Below are 21379 nucleotides of genomic sequence, written 5' to 3'. Positions count from 1 at the left end.
CCACTAACGCACCACTCTGTGGTCCTAGCACAGGGGGTAGGGTGGGGAGGGGAGGGGGAGCTCTGCAGGGTGAGAGTGCACATCCTCAGATACCCTCGAGTGAGGGCATCTCAGTGCTGAAGATGAACAGATCACTAAGGATTGAAGGAGCTGGACGGGGTGGTGACTGGCTATGCGGTCTGATGCGGAGGGGGAAAGGCTGAGAGTAGACGGTGGGATGAATGGCGAGCCCCAGCCCAGCCAGGGACAGCCACAGAGACAGCAGGAGCAGGAGCTGGATTTCAGAGTGGGGTGGAAGGGAAACACAGGGGATCAGGGGTAGCCCCAGATCATGTGGTCTAGCCCAGGGCAAGCTGAGACTAGGAAGAGCTAATGAACCAGAGGAGGACAAGGGAGGAGACAAAGGCCATGCCCAGACTCCTGCCATGTAGGGACATGGTTGTCCTGAGGCATCTGTGTCCCTCTGGGTGTCAGGGGTTTGGTGTAACCATGCACGTCACCCCCACAGACACCTGCAGCTCAGTTAACTTATGGTGGTCCTCATGCCTTTAGCAAGTAGGTCTCCTTGACCACAAAGAGAGGCTGGGAATGTATGGGGTACCTGAAAGGAATAGAGTCAGGTTGCTCAGAGAAGAAACTGTGGCCTGCCAATCAGGACCCTCCCAACAGTAACAGCATCAGGGGATTGGTGGTGTAGGTTAGGCCCAGTTGGCTCAAGGAGTCTGGACATGGAGACTTGGGGGTCAGTGTGCATGGATGGAGAATGCACGTGAACATCAGCAAACTGCTGATCACTGCACAAAGGCGATACTGAGACGCCAGGAGTCCCTTAAGAGAACAAACATTTAAAAGAGAGGCACAAATGCCTGCATTTCTCACACGGTGTGCATATCCTGATGTGTGTGCATGCGGGAGACTCAGAGACCTCTGGGAATGTAAGGGCACAGTCATGGGGCCACTGCCGTGTGCATACCTGTGCACAAACTGACACACATTTGCAGTTGGAGATGGCACGTGGCCAGGGCATGAAGGAGGGCAAAGCCCCCGTTCTGGCCAGGTGTTCCACATTCATCCCAGCATCCTGCAGAGCGAGTCCAGTGTGACCACAGCTCGTTCAGGGCCTTGACCCCTCGAGTGAGTGACCTTTAAACGGAATATGTAAGATTGGGCCTGAACTTGTGACAAGGTGTGTTAACGTGGGAACGGTGGGCTCTACGTGTGGGTTTGGGGGGTGGACACGACCTGTAAGACTGGGCGGGGCCCCGGGCCGGAGTTTACTAGCTGTGGTCTCCTCTTTCTCCCACGGGTGATTTCCCCATAGCTCTCCGGCGCCCCCCTCCCTCGAATCTGGCTGTAAGGAAGGTGGGAGACACCTGTTGGGGGGTTAAGAGGAGCCGAGCCCACCCCAGCCTCTTCCGCTGCGCCCTCCCGCCCGCGCCCGCCCTGCAGGGCTCGGGTCCCGCCCCCGGGACCGCAGGCAGCCAAGCGACCGCCAGTGAGCGCACCGCGGTCAGAAGAGCGCAGGGCGGCAAGAGCGCACAGCGGGGACCCTGCGCAGGGAACCCAGCTGAGACAGGAGCCGCCCGAAAGGCGGCAGAGCAGACGGACCGCCGTGGAGAGACCAGGGGCTTCGGGCGCTGCCAGGCAGGTGAGTGCAGCTGCAGGGCGCCCGGATCCCGGGATCCGGGCTCAGTCACCTGCCACCTCATGCCCGTCTGGTCCTGTGCCCGTCCCAAACCCAGACACTGCTGCCCTCTTCTCCGTACCTCTTGGATTCCTGATTCTTGTCTTTTATGTTTTTGCCCCGTTTTTACACCAATGCCTTCTTCTATTTGCTGTCTGTTTCTAGTCTTTTCTCTCTCCTGCTGCGTCGGTCTTCCTGCGTCTCTCTCACCCCATCTTGCTGTCTCTTTTCATCTCTCTCTCTCTCTCTCTCTCTCTCTCTCTCTCTCTCTCCCTCCCTCCCTCCCTCGCTCCCTCCACCCCTCCATCCCTCTTTCCTTCCTACCCTCCCTCTCCTTCCTGGTCCTCCTCAATATCTATGTCCCTGCTCCTGTCTCTCCTCCAGTCTCTGTCTCTATATCTCCCTGCTGTTCTCTCTCTCTCTCTCTCTCTCTCTCTCTCTCTCTCTCTCTCTCTCTCTCTCTGTGTGTGTGTGTGTGTGTGTGTGACATCTCCCTGCACCACTCTCTTCCTTGGTTTCTGTTACTCTTTCCATTTTGCTTGGCCTCTCCCTATGCTCAGTGCCTGGCCATTTCTGACTCCTGTGTATATCTCTGTCTCTTTTGCTCACTCTGTTCCTCTGTCTCAGTTTTCTTGATCTACGAATCCTTCCCTTATAACTCCATGTATGTCCCTGAGCATGTATGTCTATGAGCATCTCCCCTTGTGTTGTATAGTGTGGGTGCAGCAAGGCCCTCCACCCATAATTCCCTTCCCCACAGACGGCCCTTTCCTCGGGCCCCCGCCTGGTACCAGGAGCCCCCCCAGCAGGGGGACTGCGCCTGGAAGCTGTAATGGAGGCCCTGCAGAGGCAGCAGGCAGCACGGCTGGCCCAAGGGGTGGGGCCCTTGGCCCCGCCACGCCTACCGCTTCCTCAGCCTCCTCTGCTTGGTGCCCGGACCCTCCAGGCTCCTGAGGGGGCCGTAGGGGTGGTTAGGGCTGAAGAAGAGGAGGAGGATGAAGATGAGGAGGGAGAGACACCCTTAGCAGAAGAGGAGGCAGCTGAGCAGAGCCATCCAGGAGCCCGATGTCCCAACTCACCTTCCAGCCAGTCCCCTGGAATCCAACCACATGAGTGGACCTACGAGGAACAGTTCAAGCAGGTAGGAACCCTTCTCCCCGCCACTGCCAGGCTGGGCCGCCTTCCTCCCTCTGGCAAAAATAGTCTACACATCCCTACCACCCTCTGCAGGATGTAAAAACAGAGACCTAGAGAGAAATAGGAAGACTGGGAGATGGACAGTGATGAGTCAGGAGACACCCAGATCTGCAGAAAGTACACAGGGATTCACTAAGCGGTAACCGAGATCCTCAAAACATAGGAACTGACCATTGGTCACCATAGGAGGCCACTGGTGATCGTGAAAGGGAGCTGGAAAGGGTGTAGGGGTCTTTGAGAGAGGCGATCTGGAATCCAAGGAATCCATAGCAACACTACCCCATGTACCCTCTCACGCATCAAGTCACAGGTACCAAGGGGAGTGTCTCGGGCTGCCACGCCTGTCCTCTCTCCTGCCGTCCAGTGTTTTCACCTGGTCTAAATTTCACGCGTGTCAATTCCCAGCTTGAGCTGGTTACTTCAGCTGCAGTGTAACTGGGCCCTGCCCCCAACCGCCCTGTGCAAACTGGATCTTTATGTACGTGACTTTAATCCAACCCAACTAGGGACAGTAGACCAGGCTGTCACCATGGCGTTACTCAGTGCTGTAATTCTCCAGCTGTGGCATGCTAGTGGTATTACCCATAGGGTGTTTGTTGGCTTGGGGGTATTTTCTAGAAGTGCTAATATGTAGCCAGTGTTCTGTAGCATTGGTGTAAGATTACGGATGTCACTCAGGGCTTGTCGCTCTGGAGATTCAGCTCTAGTGACTATTTCTCCAGGGCACTGCTCTGGGCTTATGGTGGGCAAAGTGTGGGTATCATTGTAGGGACCCATGTGAGACTTAGAACTCTGGGTCATGTGTGTTGTGTGTGGCTCCAAAGCTGGGTCTCTGGGGGTTGGATGCTCATGGGAGAATTTTACAAGGTTCTTATCAAGGGGTGGAGTGATACTTAGATGTGTGACTCGTCACAAGCTGAGGCCGAGAATGTTACTCTGGGTCAACGACTCCATTATTCTGGAAGTGTTCGGTTTTAGACTTGGGAGACAAGGTTAGGGGTGGAGGTGGCCAACAGATTCCTAGTGTTGTGATGTCGCAGGTTCTGTGTTGTGTGGCCAGTTGTCTGTGTGATAGCTTCTATAGTAGACACTGTAACCACCTCTGGAAGGACATGAGACAAGATGGCTCCTGTAAGGAGTTTCCCAGCATCCTGCCTGCCTGAACTCAGCCTAGTTCATGTCCTGGCCCACAAGGGTAGGAATTGCATGAAGCCCTTATACAGATGAAAGGGAATGAATAAGTATTCACCAGTCTACTCGGTGTGGAGCACAGCCCCAGCCTGCCTTCCCTCCTGCGGCTCTCAGTGTCCCGTCCTCAGGACAGTCAAGACTCTGTCCTGAAGAGCAGGCTGAGCCACGGAAGCCCCTTCCTGCCTCTTCTCTCCCTATATCTGCCACACGCAAGGTCTGAGTCTAGAAACGTCACTGCCCCTGGGGAGGGCCTGGTGCCAGAGAATTTATATTCACACTCCATCCGTGCTTTCACCCAATGCCCAGAGTTCCGCCCAAATTGGGGCTCCAGGGGTAAGGGGGGCAGTGGAGCTGGAGAATAACCTTGGTCCTTCCCCAGCTATACGAACTCGACGCGGACCCCAAGCGGAAGGAATTTCTGGATGACCTGTTTAGCTTCATGCAGAAGAGGGGTAAGCAAGGGATGTGGGGGAAATACCTAGACATCTCTCCTACTGACTAGGTTTGGAGGAAGGAAGACCTCAGGATGTATGTAGTCCCTAGGTGAGGTCCTCCCTGCAGAGGCCTGAGGTTGGTGGCACCTGTCCTTTGGGCCCTCAATAGCATCTTTAACCTCTGACCCTGCCCCCCTTCTCCACCAGGGATTAATTAGTAGTGGACCCACAGGCAGGTTAATGAGTGTGAGATCAATTTGGAAGGTGGGAGGGAGAACTGGCCAGCACTGGTTTGCGATAGGAGGATCCCAGGAATGCCTTGGTAGTATACAGTGCACCCTTCTTTCAGCCTCCTGTCCCCTTCATTTCCTTTTGCTTTAGCCCACTCCCCATCTGTCCTGCAGCAGGAGGGAATAGAGTTAGACCGAAGGAAGGCTTTCCTAAAGGACTGGCTGAGGCCGTGTGAATTGGGCAGCGGAGAAGGGATTTCTCTCCAGGAAAATCTCAGTGTCGCAAGCAACCAGAAGGGGTCCAGGGGGGACGGGGGTGGGCGGCAGTCCATCACTTCCGCTTCTCCCCAGATTCATGGGTCTGAACACTGACTCATTATCTCTCTCTACAAAGCTAATTAACTCACTCAGAGCGCAGCCTGATAAGCTGCTAATTAACTGGCTGCACTGCCCCCCTCCCAGGACAGCTTCTGGTCCAAGTCTCCCCAGTCCCCAACACAAACGCTCAGCAACGTCTTCTGGTCCCTTCCTTTCCCAAGAGCCTCGGGTGAGGACCCCAGGTTTTCTTGCTCCCCGAGGAGATCTAGTCATGGTAACCCCAGGGTTCCTTCTCTCTCCTGGTAATAGGGTGGCGCGGGGTCTGACAGCCCAGCCCACACCCCGACCTCTGCCTCCCTCGGCTCAGCTGCAGGGGGAGGAGGTCTCCCGGGGCCGATAATTTCCCCCCATTAATCAGGCCGCAGCTAATTGTTCGGGTCCAAAGGCGCCGGTGGAAGGGGCTGAGATCGGTAAGGAATTAACTGGGGACCATCGCTCAGCTCCGACAGGCCCCTTTGTCAGGACTGGCTGGCGGGGGTGGCTAGGCTGAGGAGTTGGCTGGCCCAGGCAGGATCTGATTCTTCTGCACCTGCTGTCCGTTGGCTTCCTGCAGCCGCTGGGGGTTGCCGACTTGGGGAGTACAGTTCTTCAGCATATACGGAAGTCCTTCCTACAGTCAGCCCAGCAAACTAAAGCTTTCAGGCGAATCTGGCTGTCTAGTAGATTAGGATGGCTTTTCCTTTTACATATTTGGAAAACAGAGTTAAAACAGGCATAACATCTCCAGGCTGTGAGATTCTAATCTCAGCGCCTGTGAATAAAGTTTCATTGGAGAATAGCCATGCGCATCCTCTCAGATATCATCTGAGACGGTCCTCGGACACAGTCGCAGAGCTGGGTGTTTGTAACAGGCACCCTTTGACCCACAAAGTCTAAATATTTACCTTCTGGCCCTTTACAGGAAAACCAAGCTGATTTCTTGTCTTAGTTTCCTGTCCTTCCTGCTATAGGCGGGGTGGGGGTGGGGTGGGGGGTGGCGGTGGGTGGGAAGGTTACTCAGCCTGTAATCCAACCCTTCCTCGGCAGTGCTTTCATGAGACCCGTCCTTACCCAAGGACATACCTAAGGTGTCCTCAGAGGCCTAATCTTACTGTCCTGACTTTGACTTTCTACCCACTTCACACCAGGGACGCCAGTGAACCGGGTACCTATCATGGCCAAACAGGTGCTGGATCTGTATGCGTTGTTTCGCTTGGTGACAGCCAAGGGAGGTCTGGTGGAAGTCATCAACCGAAAAGTGTGGCGAGAAGTCACACGCGGACTCAGTTTGCCCACCACCATCACCTCTGCCGCCTTCACGCTGCGTACCCAGTGAGGACAGCAGAGGACCAGAGGGGCTGGGTGGGGCGCGGGAGTGAAGGGAGGGGCAGGGGTGGGACCATCCGCTGGGTCCAGCCTCCCACCGCCCATCCGTCCACCCCTAGGTACATGAAGTATTTGTATCCATACGAGTGCGAGACCCGAGCACTCAGTTCCCCAGGAGAGCTCCAGGCTGCCATAGACAGCAATCGTCGCGAGGGCCGCCGCCAAGCTTACACCGCGGTCCCGCTCTTCAACTTAGCAGGGCCCACACCTCGGGGCGCTCCTGGCCCTGCCTCGAGTCATGGCCCCGCCCCGACGGCGACCCCGAACTGCCCGGGTCCCACCCAGGGTTCTGCTTCTGGCTTACCAGCGCACGCTTGCGCTCAACTGAGCCCGAGCCCAGTAAAGAAAGGTGCGGGAGGGGGGGTGGGGGTGGGGGTGGGGGGTGGCAGGGCGGAGTTTAGGGTACGGCGTCTCTGAAATCTGTGCACAGGAAATACAAAATGTAGGGACTCAGGTGTGGGGGCATTGCGATATGAGAGCAGCAAAATCTGATGGGGCTGAGGGGTTTTGGAATCCCTAAGTTAGTGATCCCGAGTCTGTGGAGTCTCAAATCCAGGAAAAGGCCCTTCATCCACAGCTATCCTCAGAGGGATCCCATTTGGATGTGGTCTGCAACTTCTGTGACTTATTTAGCAACAAAGAGCAAAGAAAGCTTGCACATTCTCTGACCTAAACCAGCCCAGAACTATATATGCTGGTCCCTTTTTTTCCTCCACATCTTCATTCTCTTAAACCAGAGTCTTTGGATGGGAGGAGAGACTGAACCTAGTTTATCTGCCTGTGCGACCTCTATTGGTCCCAGGTCTAGGGGGAGATTCAAATGCAAACACGGGTTGGTTGGACCAGAGTGGCCGGGGTTTTGTTTTTGTTTTTGTTTTTCCAGAGGAAAGTGGAATCCCACCTCCTCGTCTGGCGCTTCCTGTGGGCTTGGCCTTGGAGGCTGCACGGGAGAAGCTGGCGCCAGAAGAACCCCCAGAGAAGAGGGCTGTGCTGATGGGCCCCATGGACCCACCTCGATTGGGGGCACCCCCTGGTTTCCTGCCCCGTAGCAAGGCTCCCCTGAGGGGTGAGGAAGGGCTTGTTTAGTGAAGGGCTTTGGGCTAGTGTGCAGAGGGAAGATAGACTCTTCCTTCACCCGATGGAGGTTGGAGGTGGTACAGACAGATCCCCTTATAGACAGCCACGTCATTATGATATGGGGTTCAAGTGCAGGAATAAGGAAGGAGTGAAATCTAATTCCCCCAAATGTGACTTCCCTGCCTTCTTCTGGACAGAAGAGCGGTTGGATGGGCCCCTCAGTCTGGCAGGCAGTGGCATCAGCAGTATCAACATGGCGCTAGAGATCAATGGGGTGGTCTACACTGGTATGGGAATTAGAGGCTGTCTATATTGGCATGAAGCTAGGGTTTACACTGGCATGGGGGATTTTAGATTTTTCTCTATGAGCATGAGGTCCAGGGGTATCTGAACTTGCATGGGGGTTTAGAGTATTGTTACATTAAAATGGATTCAAGAGAATGTCTACACGGCATGAGGTCCCAGCATGGTCTATGCAGCACGGTTGCCATGGGATGTCTGCTTGGTCATGGATCTGTGAGTTTCAGTATTTATCGTGCACCCATTTCAAGCTGCCCACATTGTCATAGGAGCTTCTCACTGACGGGGGGGGGGGACTTGTCGGCAGTGGTTTGTGGGGGGTCCCACATTCTCTGGTTTATTTTTGAATTTTACATCTCTTCAACCCTTTATCAGGTATCCTTTTTGCTCGACGCCAGCCTGTTCCAGCTTCCTTGGGTCCAACCAATCCCCCACCTCCACCCTCGACAGGGCCCCCTTCCAGCACCTTGCCCTGAAGGCAGCTACTGAGTCCCAATATCATTGCTTAGTGGGGGAGAAGGCACCCTCCTACCTTGATTCTTTCAGGATGTGATGCCCACTCTGGGATCCAGCCCTAGTTGATGTCAGCAGCATGCCACCACCGCACCAAAGGGATTTATTATTACGTTCCATCTACCTCACTGTAAAAGGAGGACACTGCCTCCCAAGCTAATTCCAGCAGCATCTACCAAAGAGCTTTCCCCTCCCCCAATAACCCCATCATCCCCTCATGTGACCCCCCCCTATGTCAGTGTCACCTTTGGTACCCCCACCTCTTTGAGACAATTCTGCTCCTTTTTAGGAAGCAGGTGAAGGATTGGATTTGAATGTGAAGATATCCCTTGGGTTGCATCTGGAAAATAAAGTTGTACTTCCTGTGTCTCCTGTGCCTCCTCTTCTTACTTGGGTCTAGAGGTGGGGGAGACACAGACTACATGGATGTCCATGTGGAAAGCAGAAGAGCACAGCCCTGTGGGAACAGAAGAGCGCGCTTTGGAGGGGAGCGAGCCTTCTCTACGTTCTTCCCCGACTGGTCTCGAATTCACTGTATAGAGCAGGCTGGCCTCAAACTTACAGTCATCCTTCTGTCTCTCCTTTCTCTCCTGGTACAACCACACAGAGGGCGGTCTCAAATCAGACTCTTAAGGTGTAAGTCCTGACGATAAGAGGCTTAAGTGCACTTCACATGATCTTTAAAAGATTCCAAAAATTTATGGTCTCTCCCTCAGGAAGCTGCCTACTGATCTACGGGTATGAACCTATCTTGGAGTAATAGGTCTATTTATACGCTAACTCTCAGGAAATGGGTAGGGGGGGAAATCACTTTGTATCCTGGATTTAGAACACTAAAAGTCTTGACAACCAGGTTCTGGAAACCAGGATAGAGCTAGGACCCAGGACGTTACCTAGGTAACCAGATTGCTTTGACATCGGTTATTTCCGACATCCAAAGACTAAACACTGACGTCACTTCCTACAAGGCGCGACACTGCTCTCGGATTGGCCAGCCTTCTTATTTGGGCGGACGTCCCACCCTCAGGCTGTTCCGGGCTGCTGCGGCCGGGCTGCAAAAAACGATGGCGGCTCTGACTGATGTGCAGCGGCTGCAATCCCGAGTGGAAGAGCTGGAGCGCTGGGTGTACGGACCGGGCGGGACCCGAGGCTCCAGGAAGGTGAGAGGACCAGTCTACTGATCCGTGTCTGGGGCAGGACAGGACAGGACAGGAGCGGTCCACTGGCCCTGCCTTAGAGTCTGATGCTACCACTCCTCGGCCCACGCTTTGAAATAACAAAGATCTAGAACCTCCTGGTACGAATCGGACCCTCAAATAGATTTTGTCAAAATTTAGACACGATGCCAAATAGTGCCACGATGTCGTTCCCGAGGGGATTGGGATGGCGGGGGGCAGGATGCTTAAGCCTTTTTGAAATGGGTTCGGTGACAACTTTCACAGAAACTCCACGCGCTCTCAGGCGTACTAAGAAGAGCAGAAGCATTTTAAAACTGAGTAATGGGAGTTTCAGTAAGAACTGAAGCCTGCAGTGGAGTGTCATCCTAGAGCCGTGCAAAATTAATTGCTAAATGACTTGCGCGGGGACAGGAGCCCTAGAGGAGAGAGCACAGGTGGATGCAGGCTCCAGGGGTGAGCGGTGAGGTCTGAGCAGGCCCAGATAAGAAAGGTTAGTAATTGGGCCCAGGTGTTCAGATGTGGGAGAACATCGTGTCTAAATTTTGACAAAAACATAGAGGTGTCCTAAAATCCCTTTTTATGATGTTGAATCCATTTACTGGAGCGGTTCCGGTAGTATTAGGAATGCTCTGGAACTAAGAACATCAAAGGTAATGATGTGTCTGTGTACTTTTTGTAAAATTGTCACTAGCACATTCTGTTCCAACTTGAGAACCAACTTTTTGAAACGCACTGCCCCACTGGCATCTATTTGTGTGCCTTCCCTGGCATATTAGTCCCTTAAGTATTAGTACTCACTTTTTACAAAGGCCTTGAGTGAAGTCATTAATTTCCCCAGCCCGCCCATCCAGATGACTCCGGACTGTTAGAATATTGTACTGAGTCCTAGGCAGGCTCACTCACTGCCCTAATTTCAGTTACTCACTTCATGTCTTTATGTCTCCAGTGTGTTTCTCTGCTCCAGACTTTCCTTCTGAGAACCAGATTGATCTTTGTGTGCTGGTCTCCTCCACTGGGCTATCCCACGGACATCTCAAGCTCCAACCCTTAACTCTTAACTGTATTCTGCCTCTGCCTCTAAACTAATTTTCTTCTGTATTCTCTACGATGGGGATTGAACTAGACTTGATATGGTGGGTCTGCGGCTAGAGGTAGGCCAGCCAGTCTGTTCCCCAGCCTTGAGCTAGGAAAGATCTGGGTGAGAGTATTTACATATTTCATGCCCAGATATAGGGGTTTGGAACCAGGAAATATATAGTAAGGGTGCCCCATTAAACTCTAAATTAGTTCATTTCCTCCCCAAGCAGACAAATACTCACACCCCCATCCTGCAAAGGAGATGATTTACCCCCTCTCATGTTAAAGGGGACCTTAAGTTAACTATACCCTTTATAGGAGAAGGGAGACCTTCGAAGGCTTGAAAGTCTAGAGAGAGATAGGAGTTTTATTTTATTTTATTTTATTTTATTTTGGTTTTTTGGATTTGGATTTTTTCGAGACAGGGTTTCTCTGGCTGTCCCTGGCTGTCCTGGAACTCACTCTGTAGACCAGGCTGGCCTCGAACTCAGAAATCCGCCTGCCTCTGCCTCCCAGAGTGCTGGGATTACAGGCGTACACCACCACTGCCCGGTCAGATAAGAATTCTTTTTCCAGGTTTTTCTTTTTCCTCTATCTTCTTTCTTTTTTTCTTCCTTCCTTCCTTCTTTCTTTTTTTGAGACACAATCTTTATTAAGTAGCCTTGGCTGCCCTAGAACTTGCCACATAAACCAGGATGGCCTCAAAAATCACACAGAGATCTGCCTGCATCTGCCTCCGGAGTACTGGGATTAAAGGCATGGGTCGAGTTCTTCTAAGTCTAAAGCCAAGTAGTAAAGCTTGGAATTAAGCTCTGCTTCCTTTCAGGTGGCTGATGGTCTGGTCAAGGTGCAGGTGGCCTTAGGGAACATTGCCAGTAAGAGGGAGAGGGTGAAGATCCTCTACAAAAAGAGTAAGTGCATCTGTTAGTGCCTGACTGCACTGCCTCCCATGCTGTCCCTGGAAGCCGGCCCGCAGGCCGCTATGTCCGTAGAAGAGCCCCTTGAGGATTGAAGGCATATTACTGCTGATGTGGTAAATTGGGGGTGCTTTCTTGTAGCTACCTCCCAAGCCTCTGCCCATTGTCCAGAGTTGGGGTCTGAAACTTTTTCCTCAAAGCTGTCCTTGGGGGATAGGGTATCCCTTTGGGGGATAGGGTGTAACATTTCTCTAGGCAAATTTGAGAAGGAAATTAATCGCTCAGAGCCCCAGTGTTGGTTTAGCTAAACATTTTAAATTATCAAAGCTAGTAACAAATTAGAAATTAGGCAAGAACCTTAGCTTGTCATATGACATTGAATAGAAAGGTACCTTCTACCTTGGTGAGAATAGGTTAGCTGGAGCCGGGGCAGGGCAGAGTGGGGGCAGCACTTGGGTTTCAGGCCCCCAAACAAGGTCAACCAGCAGATGGTGACAACTGATTAATCTAGGGAGCAGAGTAGGGGACCAGTGGGTGCTGCTGATCCAGCACTGTGTGGCCACTCAGAATTCCAGGATCTCCCCGGAGATCAGTACTCCCCAAACATCACTTAACATTTATGTATTTAGTGTGTGCGCATACATGTGTTTGTGTATGTATGGTTAGAGGACAGCCTGTGGGACTCGGTTCCCAGGGATCAAACTCAGGTCATCAAACTCGTGAGCAATTACCTTTACCTGTTGAGCCAAAAGGTTCCATTTCTAAATCTTTTTTTTTCCTTTTCTGTCCTGCTTCTTTGGTAGTTGAAGACCTGATCAAATACCTGGATCCTGAGTACATCGATCGCATTGCCATACCTGAGGCCTCAAAGTTGCAGTTCATCTTAGCAGGTAATGCTAGACCTCAGTGCACAAGCACGGAGGCTATCGGGGGTGGAGGAGTCAGGCACAGTGATGGCTTCCCTACGCCATCTTGCTTCACCTTCTTATTCTGGCCCGGCTCCCAACTAAGGCCCAAGGTGGGCTTTGCAGTCAGCACTGGGCGTAGTATATACCTCTAGGCCAGCGCACCACAGTGCCTGGCATCCAGATGCCATTTCAACATTCTATCAAGGGCCCCGCCCTGGGATTTCCCTTTAGACTCTTCCTCAGAGCTCTCTGGGCAGAGGAATCTTCCCGGAAGGCAGGTACTGACAGAGTGCACTAGCAGGAGAGTCATTCTTTTTTTTTTTAAGGTCTGTATCTTTTCCTTTTGTACATTAAGTCGCAATACATTCACAGGGAACAGGTTTGAGCCGCTCAGGCCCCTCCCCTCACGTTCTCATGAAGTTTGCTTCCCTGGAGGGGGAGGGGGGGCAGCCTGGTGCTTCCACTCACACAGGGGCCTTTCTCTGGTGTTTTGTTTTTGTTTTTTAACCTTTTCCTTCAATCGTTTCGGGAAGCTGTCTCAGCTCTTAGAGTACTACACATGCGGGTCACACATGGATTCTCTTGGGAAGAACTTTGCCCTTAACTGTCCACAACAATGCCAACAGTATGCGGCCCGGCCCCGTGACTCTCCCTGTTTTGCCATAGCACAGGGTTTTCCTTTTTGAACTGTACCCATTCTCCTGACATCTACAATGTCACCCTTACAGACTCACATATGTGTGGCCAAAGGAACAACTTGTCAGTGGGGTCTTTTTTTTCTTAAGACTTATTATCGCTTAACCATGTGTACCTGTGTTTGGGGAAGGCATGCACACTTGAGTGCCGTGCCTACAGAGGTCCGAGTCATCGCATCTCCCTGGAACTGGGGTTAACAGTAGTTGCAAGCGACTTAGCATGGGTGCTGGAAACTGAACTGGGGCCTCTAGAAAAACAGGTTGCCATTTCTGCCGGCCGAGCCATCTCTGCACCCCCCCCAACCTCCCCTGCTCCCTGTTAGAACACCTGGCAGGTTCTTTTCCAGAACCCCATTGTGCTGGCCAGTGTGGTACATTATCTCTTCTGGGAGAAATGACTGGGACTCAGCCTTCTAGGCAGAGATTCTAGTCCGTCCGTCACTCTGTAGGCAGTTTTCTGACCGCCTCTGTCTGTTCATCCAGTGGAAACCAAGCTAGGCACAGTGGCCATGTGTCTAGAGTCCTAAGAACTTGGGTGACTGAAGGAGAGGATTACAAACTCAAGACTAGCCTGAATCAACATAACGTGGTAGTGTCTCACAAAGAAATATGAAAAGAAAATAGCGGGGCGTGGTGGCGCACACCTGTAATCCCAGCACTTGGGAGGCAGAGGCAGGTGGATTTCTGAGTTCGAGGCTATCCTGGTCTACAGAGTGAGTTCCAGGACAGCCAGGACTACACAGAGAAACCCTGTCTCGAAAAACAAAAACAAAAACAAAAACAAAAAAAAAAGAAACAGGAAACATACTGTGAACCAGGCTTTATTCTGGGCACAAGGCATACAGTGGTGAACCAGAAAGTCTTTGTCCTCATGAACACAAGTACGGGTAGTTGTCCCTGCTTTAGGAACCTGTGCTTGTAACCTACCTGAGAGATTGATGGCTGTGTGACACTGTGTGACACTGAGCACTGGGGAGGAGGGGCAGCTCCTGCTGAGAGGGGCTGTCGGAGTTCCTGAGGGGCTCCTAGACCCAGGCATAGCTCAGACACCAAGTTTAAGGACTCTTCCAGCCTCCCCATCCCTCAGGAAGCACGTATCCACTTACACACACTCATATACTCAGGGTATCCCTTCCTTCCTGCATGTCACGACTTCACTGGCACTTCCATCATATCTTGGCCTACTTAGGAGCCCCAGTGTCTTCTCCTTCCTGGGATAAGATGCTAACAGTTCAGCCTTTCGGTCTCCTGGACCTGCCCTCCCCGCCAGCTCAGTGAATTCTTTCTGACTGGCAAGTACCCCTTCCTCCATTTGTTTGCACACAACAACCTCGTTCCTGAACACCTTCAGCTCTGTGGACTTTAATACACTGGAACCCCTTGTATGTGGAGAACCCAGATCCTGCGTCTGTCCACACTGGCGTCCCCCACTCTGTCTCAGCTCCCCTGTCGTTTGTAATTACTGGTGCCTCTGAGAGCCAGTGAGCAGAACTCGCCTGCCACATGTCTCCTCTCTCGGACTGTTCCTGGGGCCCTTGGCTTAGGGAAGCCAAGTCTGAAGCACTCTGTCTCCCGTGGGCTAGGAACACTTGCTAAGTTATTGACAAGAGTAGAAAAGGAGGATCTGGAGTTAAGACTCGAACGCAGGGCTTTGTAAGACCGAGATGCTCCTTAGATTCAGAGATGAGTCAGGCGGAAAGGCAGGGCAGGTGGGAATGAACGGCCGGGGTGGGGACCAGTGGGGTGGGCTGCTGAGCCCGGGCCCAGCCCTCCACCTGCTGGTGCGTAGCTCCACACAGAGGTGTGTCAGTGCCCGTGGTTGCTTCCCTGATGTCACCTCGTCTTTGTGCTTCAGAGGAGCAGTTCGTCCTCTCCCAGGTGGCCCTCTTGGAACAAGTGAACGCCTTGGTGCCCGTGCTGGACAGCGCTTCCATCAAAGGTACCCCCGTGGGGTCACATCCCTCTCACGCAGGGGGAGGTGGTTGGTGGGGCCAAGGCTTCCCTGTTCCACGCTGGACCTGCTCCTTGTAGCTCTACCCTTGGGAACCTTCTACCTGGCTATGGTTACAATTCCTGAGTAAGCGCCTGGAACCGGGGCCTCGGCGCTTTGGCCTAAGACCCAAGCCTAAGTGGCGGCAGTCCCAACCCGTTATCCCTGTTGCTTTCCCCTGTCCCTCTGCGTCTCTCAGGGTGCTGCAGAGCCCACATTTTATTGTCAGAACTCCTGCCAGGCGTGTGACGTTTTCCTGCTGCACTGCTAAGAGTCCCTGGGCCTGGGCCTTGACAAGCAGGCAGTGGCTTTAATTGAATCCAGATATCCATCTTGCCTGTCTCTAGAGGTATTTCTCTCCGCTCCCGTCCCTTCCCTGATCAGCTACCCGCTTGAGTATCTGACAGCCTAAGGCTGCAGGCTAGCATGGTGGGCAAGGCTGTCTGTGTGGCGTCCAGGGGGCCGCTGTAGGGACCTGGTATTCATTCTCAGCCCACCTAAGCTCCCTATCCATTAGGCCAGGAAGCTCGCCCTACTGGCTGACAGCAAAGTGGCAGGGCCTGTAATAAGTAAAACTCTCTTTACTCGGCCCTGCTCACAGCAAGCAATACTGAGGATGTTAAGGTTCTGTCTTCTGGGCACCCGTTCTACCCACCCCCACCTCATGGGTCCTGGAGTAAGTCTGGGGTAGGTAGGGAGCCCCCTCCAGCTACAGCAACCGGTCGATGAAGCCTGGCGTTTGTTTAGCTGCTCTACTCAATACTCTAATCCTGCGGAAGACCTAATAGACTATTGAGCAGCCCCTGGGGAGGGCGCGGACACCATCAGGCAGTGTGCGCTGTGTTTTACAGCTGTTCCTGAGCATGCGGCCCGCCTGCAGCGCCTGGCACAGATCCACATCCAGCAGCAGGTATGCAAGGAGACAGGACTGGAGGGGAAGGCAGACCCGATGAGACACCATGTCAGCTGTGTCACCCCCCCACCATCACCCCCCCCCCACCAAGACTCCTTGACCTTCGTGTTGTCCATGGAGGTTTATCGTCCATTTCCAAATGCCCCAGGGAGGGGAAAGGGCGTGCCTAGGGCCACTTGCAGGTCTCCTGCCTTCCAGAACAGAGCTTTTCTGAGATACTAGAAAGCTGACATTAAGAGGTAGGCAGTGGTACGAGGGGGTCTGTTTTTGACTGCAAGTGAAATATCATTTCTCAAGCCCAAAGACTGTTTAGAAATATAGACTACGCGCTGAGAGATGGCTCAGCCCTTAAGGTTACCTGCTCTTTGCTGAAGATATGGGTTCAGTCTAGAACACCCACATGGCCACTACCAACCAACCTCTGTAACTCCGATTACAGAGGATCTGATGCCCTCTTCTGGCATCTTTGGGTACTGCATATACATGGTGCGCCCACATACAAGCAAAATGCCCATAAAATACCACATAAAAATAAATAAAGCCTTAAAGAACACAGGGACAGAAGAAGAGGGGTGTTAACATGTGGAAGCAACTGCTCCTGTCAGTCTGTGGGCGGCTGTTTCGGGACCGGGCTTAGGATGGAGAGCGCCTGATGCGTGGTTTGCTCCTACTCGAAGTTATTCAAGCACCATCTCTGGGAGAACGGTTTGGAGGGATTAATGAGGCAGGAGGTTCGGTGGGCCGTGGGGTTTTGCTCAGCCCCTCAGCTGTACTTTGGCTTACAGGACCAGTGTGTGGAGATCACCGAGGAGTCCAAGGCCCTCCTGGAGGAGTATAACAAGACTGTATCTTTTGTGCTTCGTGCTCCTTAGTGGGCATCCTCCCTCCCACACTCTCACCCCAGCCTCCCCCCCCCACCCTCACCCCTGCTTCTTCATTCAGACTCCTGTTGTCACCTTGACTTGTCACCAGACAATGCTTCTCTCCAAGCAGTTTGTGCAGTGGGATGAGCTCCTCTGCCAGCTGGAGGCTGCCAAGCAAGTGAAGCCCGCAGAAGAATGACCATCACCCCGTGGTCCCCACCGGGAGGCAGGCTGGCTCCAGGGCCTCGTACCAACCCGACTTTATAAGGCAGAGACAGCTTTGTCTGTGCTCAGCTGGCGGCTCTGAGGTCAGAGGTCAGGTTTACCTTAGAGTCATGTGTTGTATTCCCTGTCAGTGTATTTATTCCAGTGACAATAAACTGTAGAGGGCACTAAAGGAGTGTGCTGCTTTGCTGATGTAGATGTAGGACAGCCTTGGCTGTGAGGATCTGGGTAGTGCGGGGAGAGCTGTCAACCCTGTGGGGTGGGACCAGGAGCTCTGCTCCCGATCTGGTTTGCTGAGAGATGGAGTTCTCACATCATTTGACTGATGCAGTGGGGCATTGTATATTTATCCCATATTTGCCAATTACCCTCTAAATATCATATCCTATGGTAAGTAAGAAAGGCACAGGTAGGGACGCCTAATCTCTACACAGGGTTTGGGGAAGACCAGGTGGGCCCACATGTCAGGTGGACGTGGAGGAGCAGGCAGGGACGTTCAGAGCCAAGGCAGCCCAGAAGGAGCCCAAGAGGTTTGGATGTAGGAAATTTTAGGATCTGGGGGAGAGAGCTGGAAGAAACAGTTTAAGCACCGCCCTCCACCAAGTGTATGCTGCCCTCTTGTGGTCTAAGGGAGCGCCTTAGCTCCTTCAACTGCCCGTACAGTACCTGTGGAGATGGTGGCATCCGAAGTGCAGCGTGTCCAAACTGCTCAGAATCTAGCTGTCGTCCTAGACTATTCTACCCAAAGAGTTGCCCGCTCCTCCCCAAAACTTCATATGAGCTTTCTATCAAGTTTCTACCGTTTCTTCTCAATTCTTGCTGTTTCGGTGGCTAACATATCATTGGACAAATATTGGAGGGCCTACTTTACTCTGGATACAGGACTAGGCTCTGTGGGTGTAAGACCTCTTTTTGGGGAGACCCCCACTCTATTCTCAGGATAGTGTACACCCAAGGAAACTCGAGAGACCGACTTGATGCAAACGCATGAGGTAGTTTATTATCAGAGCTCCGGGCCAACACGTATCTCACACAGGAGACAGGAGTCGACCCTGAGGCTCAAAAGTTAGGGGTTTATATAGGAAAAGTCAGGGGGGTTGTCAGGGGGGTTTGGCGCGGTTACACATGATTTGCTGATTCAAACATTGGCGGGATTCTTGTTGGGGTTTTGTCTAAGCTCCACCCCACACCTACCTGGCAATAGCCAGGTATGCCCCGCCCCAGAGATCTGGCCCACCATAAGAGGGGCTACTTGCTCCTCCTCTCCCTCTTTGCTCTCTGCTCTCCCACACTCTCTCACCTCTCTGCCCCTGGGGCTCTTCCCCCCTCCACGTGGTCATGGCCGGCCTTCTCCACTCTCTCTCTCTTTCTCTCTCTCTCTTCCACTAACTCCCAATAAACTCTATTCTATACCATGTCTGTGTGTGTGTGGTTCCTCAGGGGCAGAGGTGTCCAGGCAAGGGCCCGCCTGGACACCTTCCCCCACGCCGCCTAGCCATACTCACCTAACCCCCTATACTCCCCCCTTTTAAGCCCCTTCATCTTGGTGCCGAAAGTCCTTCAATTCTGGCGTACAGAGTGGGCTTTTTGGCATACGTACAGATCGGGCCGTCAGCAATGTAGGAGGGCGGTTTATTTTTGTTAGCAGGAAGGTCACTTTGACATTAGTAAACTGCATCCAAGGGACAGGAGACTCCAGTCCAGATGGTGTATGACCCATAGGAGATTGCCCAGGCATGCCCCTTAAAAAAGGTCTGTTTGTGGAATGACTCAACCACAACCTTGCTTCAAGCTTGTCCAGCGTGCCCGGGCTCTAAGTCGGCTTGCTGCCTCAACTATGGGTTCTGAAAAGTCCCAACTCCCTTCATGGGCACGCGAGATGATGTTCAGTACAACTCCTTCCCAGGGTCACCAGGATCTGTTGACCCGACTACCGGATTCATCCAGCTTATACACCAATCCTCTTGGCCAACAAGTTATGCATGAGCTATAGCTTAGACCCTACTGAAAATCGCCGGGGTCGTCCAGTGTCCCAGGATAAGAACAGAGCTCAGAACTAAGTGTCTCACCTGCTCGAATCAACCAGGGGCTTCGCCTTCGCTGCTGCGGTGTGTCAACAGGTGGCGCATGTCATCCATCCATCTTTTAAAGGCACAAGTCTGCGTTCTTCAGGCGCAAGACTCCTCCGATAGCCGTTCTTTTCCCGGGTGGACCCTCTGCAGGTACGGGGGTGCTCCGGGATCACCGAGCGGACCGCTGGAGGCGGGCCAGTTGCCAGCAGCGGCGGCGCTGAGCCGAACCGCACCCCGGGGTTTCCCTCAGGCCCCGCCCCCTGCGTGCGCGGCCCCGCGGCCCCGCGCGCTCCCGGCCGCGCGCCATCTTGCCTACTCCGTGAGGTTCGAGCGTCTACTGGCGACGGTGGTAAGAGCCACATCCCAGGAGATGGGGACTCAGAGCTGGGGAAAGGGGGATACCTGCTGCCTGGGTCAGCGGCCCACGATCGGGGAGCCCGCCAACCTCACGAGCGGTCCGAGCAGCTCTCCGGGGAGACCTCACTCGCGACTTCCCGAGTGGCCGGGTTCAAGCCAGCCTACTCTGTTAACCTGGGGGTGAGGGCTACTCTGCCTCCTGCCCCCGTCCCCGTAAGCAGGGTCGATTCTTTCTTTGAGGAGTACTTTGAGAGGGCTCGTGGCTGCGGCCCAGGGAGTCTAGGACCAAGAGTCTCTGGAAGCACAAAGTGAGGGAGCCTTGCCCCAGTCCTTGCAGGCTTGGGAGGAGAACCCGCCTGTTCTTAGCGAATTGTGGGCGAGGGTCTGGGACCTAGCCCCGCGGAGCTTGAGATCGTGAAGCACAGCCCTACCCCCAGGGAGCCTGGTTTGGGGGAATTTGGTTTTGCCAGTGTTAGAGACTCGTGGATGTACTTAGAAAGCGATCTAAGGGATAGATAATTCTTGGCCCCAGCCTTGAGACGCTGGGGTGAGGAACAGGACCAATACCCTGGAGGGAGTGATGGAGGATGGACCTGGTCATGTTCCTGCCACTCATCTGACTCTTTCCCGCAGTGCGCATCCGGAGATATTCACCAAGCTCGCCAGAGCAGAATGGAGCACTACCGGAGGGCTGGCTCTGTGGAGCTCCCAGCCTCGTCACCAATGCCCCAGCTACCTCCCGACACTCTGGAAATGCGAGTCCGAGATGGGAGCAAAATCCGAAACCTGCTAGGGCTGGCGCTGGGTCGGTTGGAAGGGGGAAGCACAAGACATGTGGTGTTCTCAGGTTCTGGCCGGGCTGCTGGAAAGGCTGTCAGCTGTGCAGAGATTGTCAAAAGGCGGGTTCCCGGCCTACACCAGCTCACCAAACTTCGCTTCCTACAAACTGAGGACAGCTGGGTCCCAACATCACCGGACACAGGCCTGGACCCCCTCACAGTCCGACGCCATGTGCCTGCGGTGTGGGTACTGCTTAGTCGAGACCCCTTGGACCCCAGTGAATGTGGGTACCAACCCCCGGGTGCACCTCCCGGCCTGGGCTCCATCCCTAGTTCCAGCTGTGGTCCCAGACCCCGAAGGAGGGCTCGGGACACCCGGTCCTAAACATCCGCTGGGCCTGACTGCACTCTAGACCTGAATATCTGTGCCTTCTCTAAGAAGTGCGTGTGATTTGCTCATCATGCCAGCAAGGCTCAAGTCTACAGAAGAACTCCCCTGTCCTCTGGAATTCGGGGTGGGACTGTTAGAAAGACTGGTGTGGGTCAGAGCTGAGTTAAAGACTGCTTGAGAAGGGCTCACTCTGTCTCTATATATCTTTTCTGCCGTCTGACTAGGGAAGGGAAATAAAGGTTCTGTCTGTTTGTTTGGCCTGTTGTGTAAGTGGAACTGAAGAGAGTGGGGGGCCTGGCTTTAACCCAGGAGCTCCTGGGCTGGCACTGGATGCCGGGTCTGGGATCAATAAAAGTTCCAGCAGTAACCTGGATGGCTTTTTGCCACCTGCTGTAACTGGGTTGGGGCGCGGCCAGCTCAGGCTTTTCTCCCATCTGTGGCAAATGCTTTAGTATCGTGGGATCGCGAACTCAGGCTTGGGGCTCGGGGGTTTAGCCCTGGTTCTCCTACTCCCAAGTTACTGTTCTGTGGTTTTCGATACAGCTTACTTCTCTGGGTCTCAGTGCTCTCATCCATACAGTGGGGAGCAGGGGGCTTGCCTCGTTAGAGTTGTAAAGCTTATAAAGAGATGGACGAATTTGATAC

General features: G+C 53.4%; 3 protein-coding genes across 3 annotated transcripts; all 3 read left to right on the top strand.

Annotated features, from left to right (window-relative positions):
• The first annotated feature begins 1528 nt into the window (after nucleotides 1–1528).
• On the top strand, nucleotides 1529–8715 carry Arid3c (AT-rich interaction domain 3C). The gene is made up of 8 exons (XM_052176293.1): nucleotides 1529–1648; nucleotides 2445–2825; nucleotides 4452–4524; nucleotides 6242–6425; nucleotides 6539–6828; nucleotides 7363–7545; nucleotides 7754–7843; nucleotides 8232–8715. Exons 2-8 carry the CDS (start codon nucleotides 2517–2519, stop codon nucleotides 8330–8332), a joined length of 1230 nt encoding a protein of 409 aa, XP_052032253.1. The 5' UTR covers nucleotides 1529–1648; nucleotides 2445–2516; the 3' UTR covers nucleotides 8333–8715.
• Nucleotides 8716–9384: 669 nt separating this feature from the next.
• On the top strand, nucleotides 9385–17307 carry Dctn3 (dynactin subunit 3). The gene is made up of 7 exons (XM_052176291.1): nucleotides 9385–9529; nucleotides 11451–11535; nucleotides 12345–12431; nucleotides 15000–15083; nucleotides 15986–16044; nucleotides 16833–16892; nucleotides 17020–17307. The coding sequence occupies exons 1-7, from the start codon at nucleotides 9434–9436 to the stop codon at nucleotides 17107–17109; spliced, it is 561 nt and encodes a 186-aa protein (XP_052032251.1). The 5' UTR covers nucleotides 9385–9433; the 3' UTR covers nucleotides 17110–17307.
• Nucleotides 17308–19469: 2162 nt separating this feature from the next.
• Nucleotides 19470–20985, top strand: Rpp25l (ribonuclease P/MRP subunit p25 like). Its single transcript, XM_052176292.1, has 2 exons — nucleotides 19470–19556; nucleotides 20198–20985. Exon 2 carries the CDS (start codon nucleotides 20237–20239, stop codon nucleotides 20726–20728), a length of 492 nt encoding a protein of 163 aa, XP_052032252.1. The 5' UTR covers nucleotides 19470–19556; nucleotides 20198–20236; the 3' UTR covers nucleotides 20729–20985.
• The last annotated feature ends 394 nt before the right edge of the window (nucleotides 20986–21379 follow it).

Source organism: Apodemus sylvaticus, chromosome 3 (genome assembly GCF_947179515.1).
Source record: "Apodemus sylvaticus chromosome 3, mApoSyl1.1, whole genome shotgun sequence".
Lineage (NCBI taxonomy): Eukaryota > Metazoa > Chordata > Mammalia > Rodentia > Muridae > Apodemus > Apodemus sylvaticus.
The sequence above is the reverse complement of the archived record's forward strand: the minus strand, read 5'-3'. Positions and strand labels throughout refer to the sequence as shown.

Bases quoted from the DNA above. Each gene is read 5' to 3' on its own strand.
- Arid3c (XM_052176293.1), top strand. From the start codon at position 2,517: ATGGAGGCCCTGCAGAGGCAGCAGGCAGCACGGCTGGCCCAAGGGGTG. The intron at 4,525-6,241 runs GTAAGCAAGGGA...ACTTCACACCAG, and splicing joins TAGCTTCATGCAGAAGAGGG to GGACGCCAGTGAACCGGGTA. The intron at 7,546-7,753 runs GTGAGGAAGGGC...TCTTCTGGACAG, and splicing joins TAGCAAGGCTCCCCTGAGGG to AAGAGCGGTTGGATGGGCCC.
- Dctn3 (XM_052176291.1), top strand. From the start codon at position 9,434: ATGGCGGCTCTGACTGATGTGCAGCGGCTGCAATCCCGAGTGGAAGAG. The intron at 11,536-12,344 runs GTAAGTGCATCT...CTTCTTTGGTAG, and splicing joins GAAGATCCTCTACAAAAAGA to TTGAAGACCTGATCAAATAC. The intron at 16,045-16,832 runs GTATGCAAGGAG...TTTGGCTTACAG, and splicing joins AGATCCACATCCAGCAGCAG to GACCAGTGTGTGGAGATCAC.
- Rpp25l (XM_052176292.1), top strand. From the start codon at position 20,237: ATGGAGCACTACCGGAGGGCTGGCTCTGTGGAGCTCCCAGCCTCGTCA.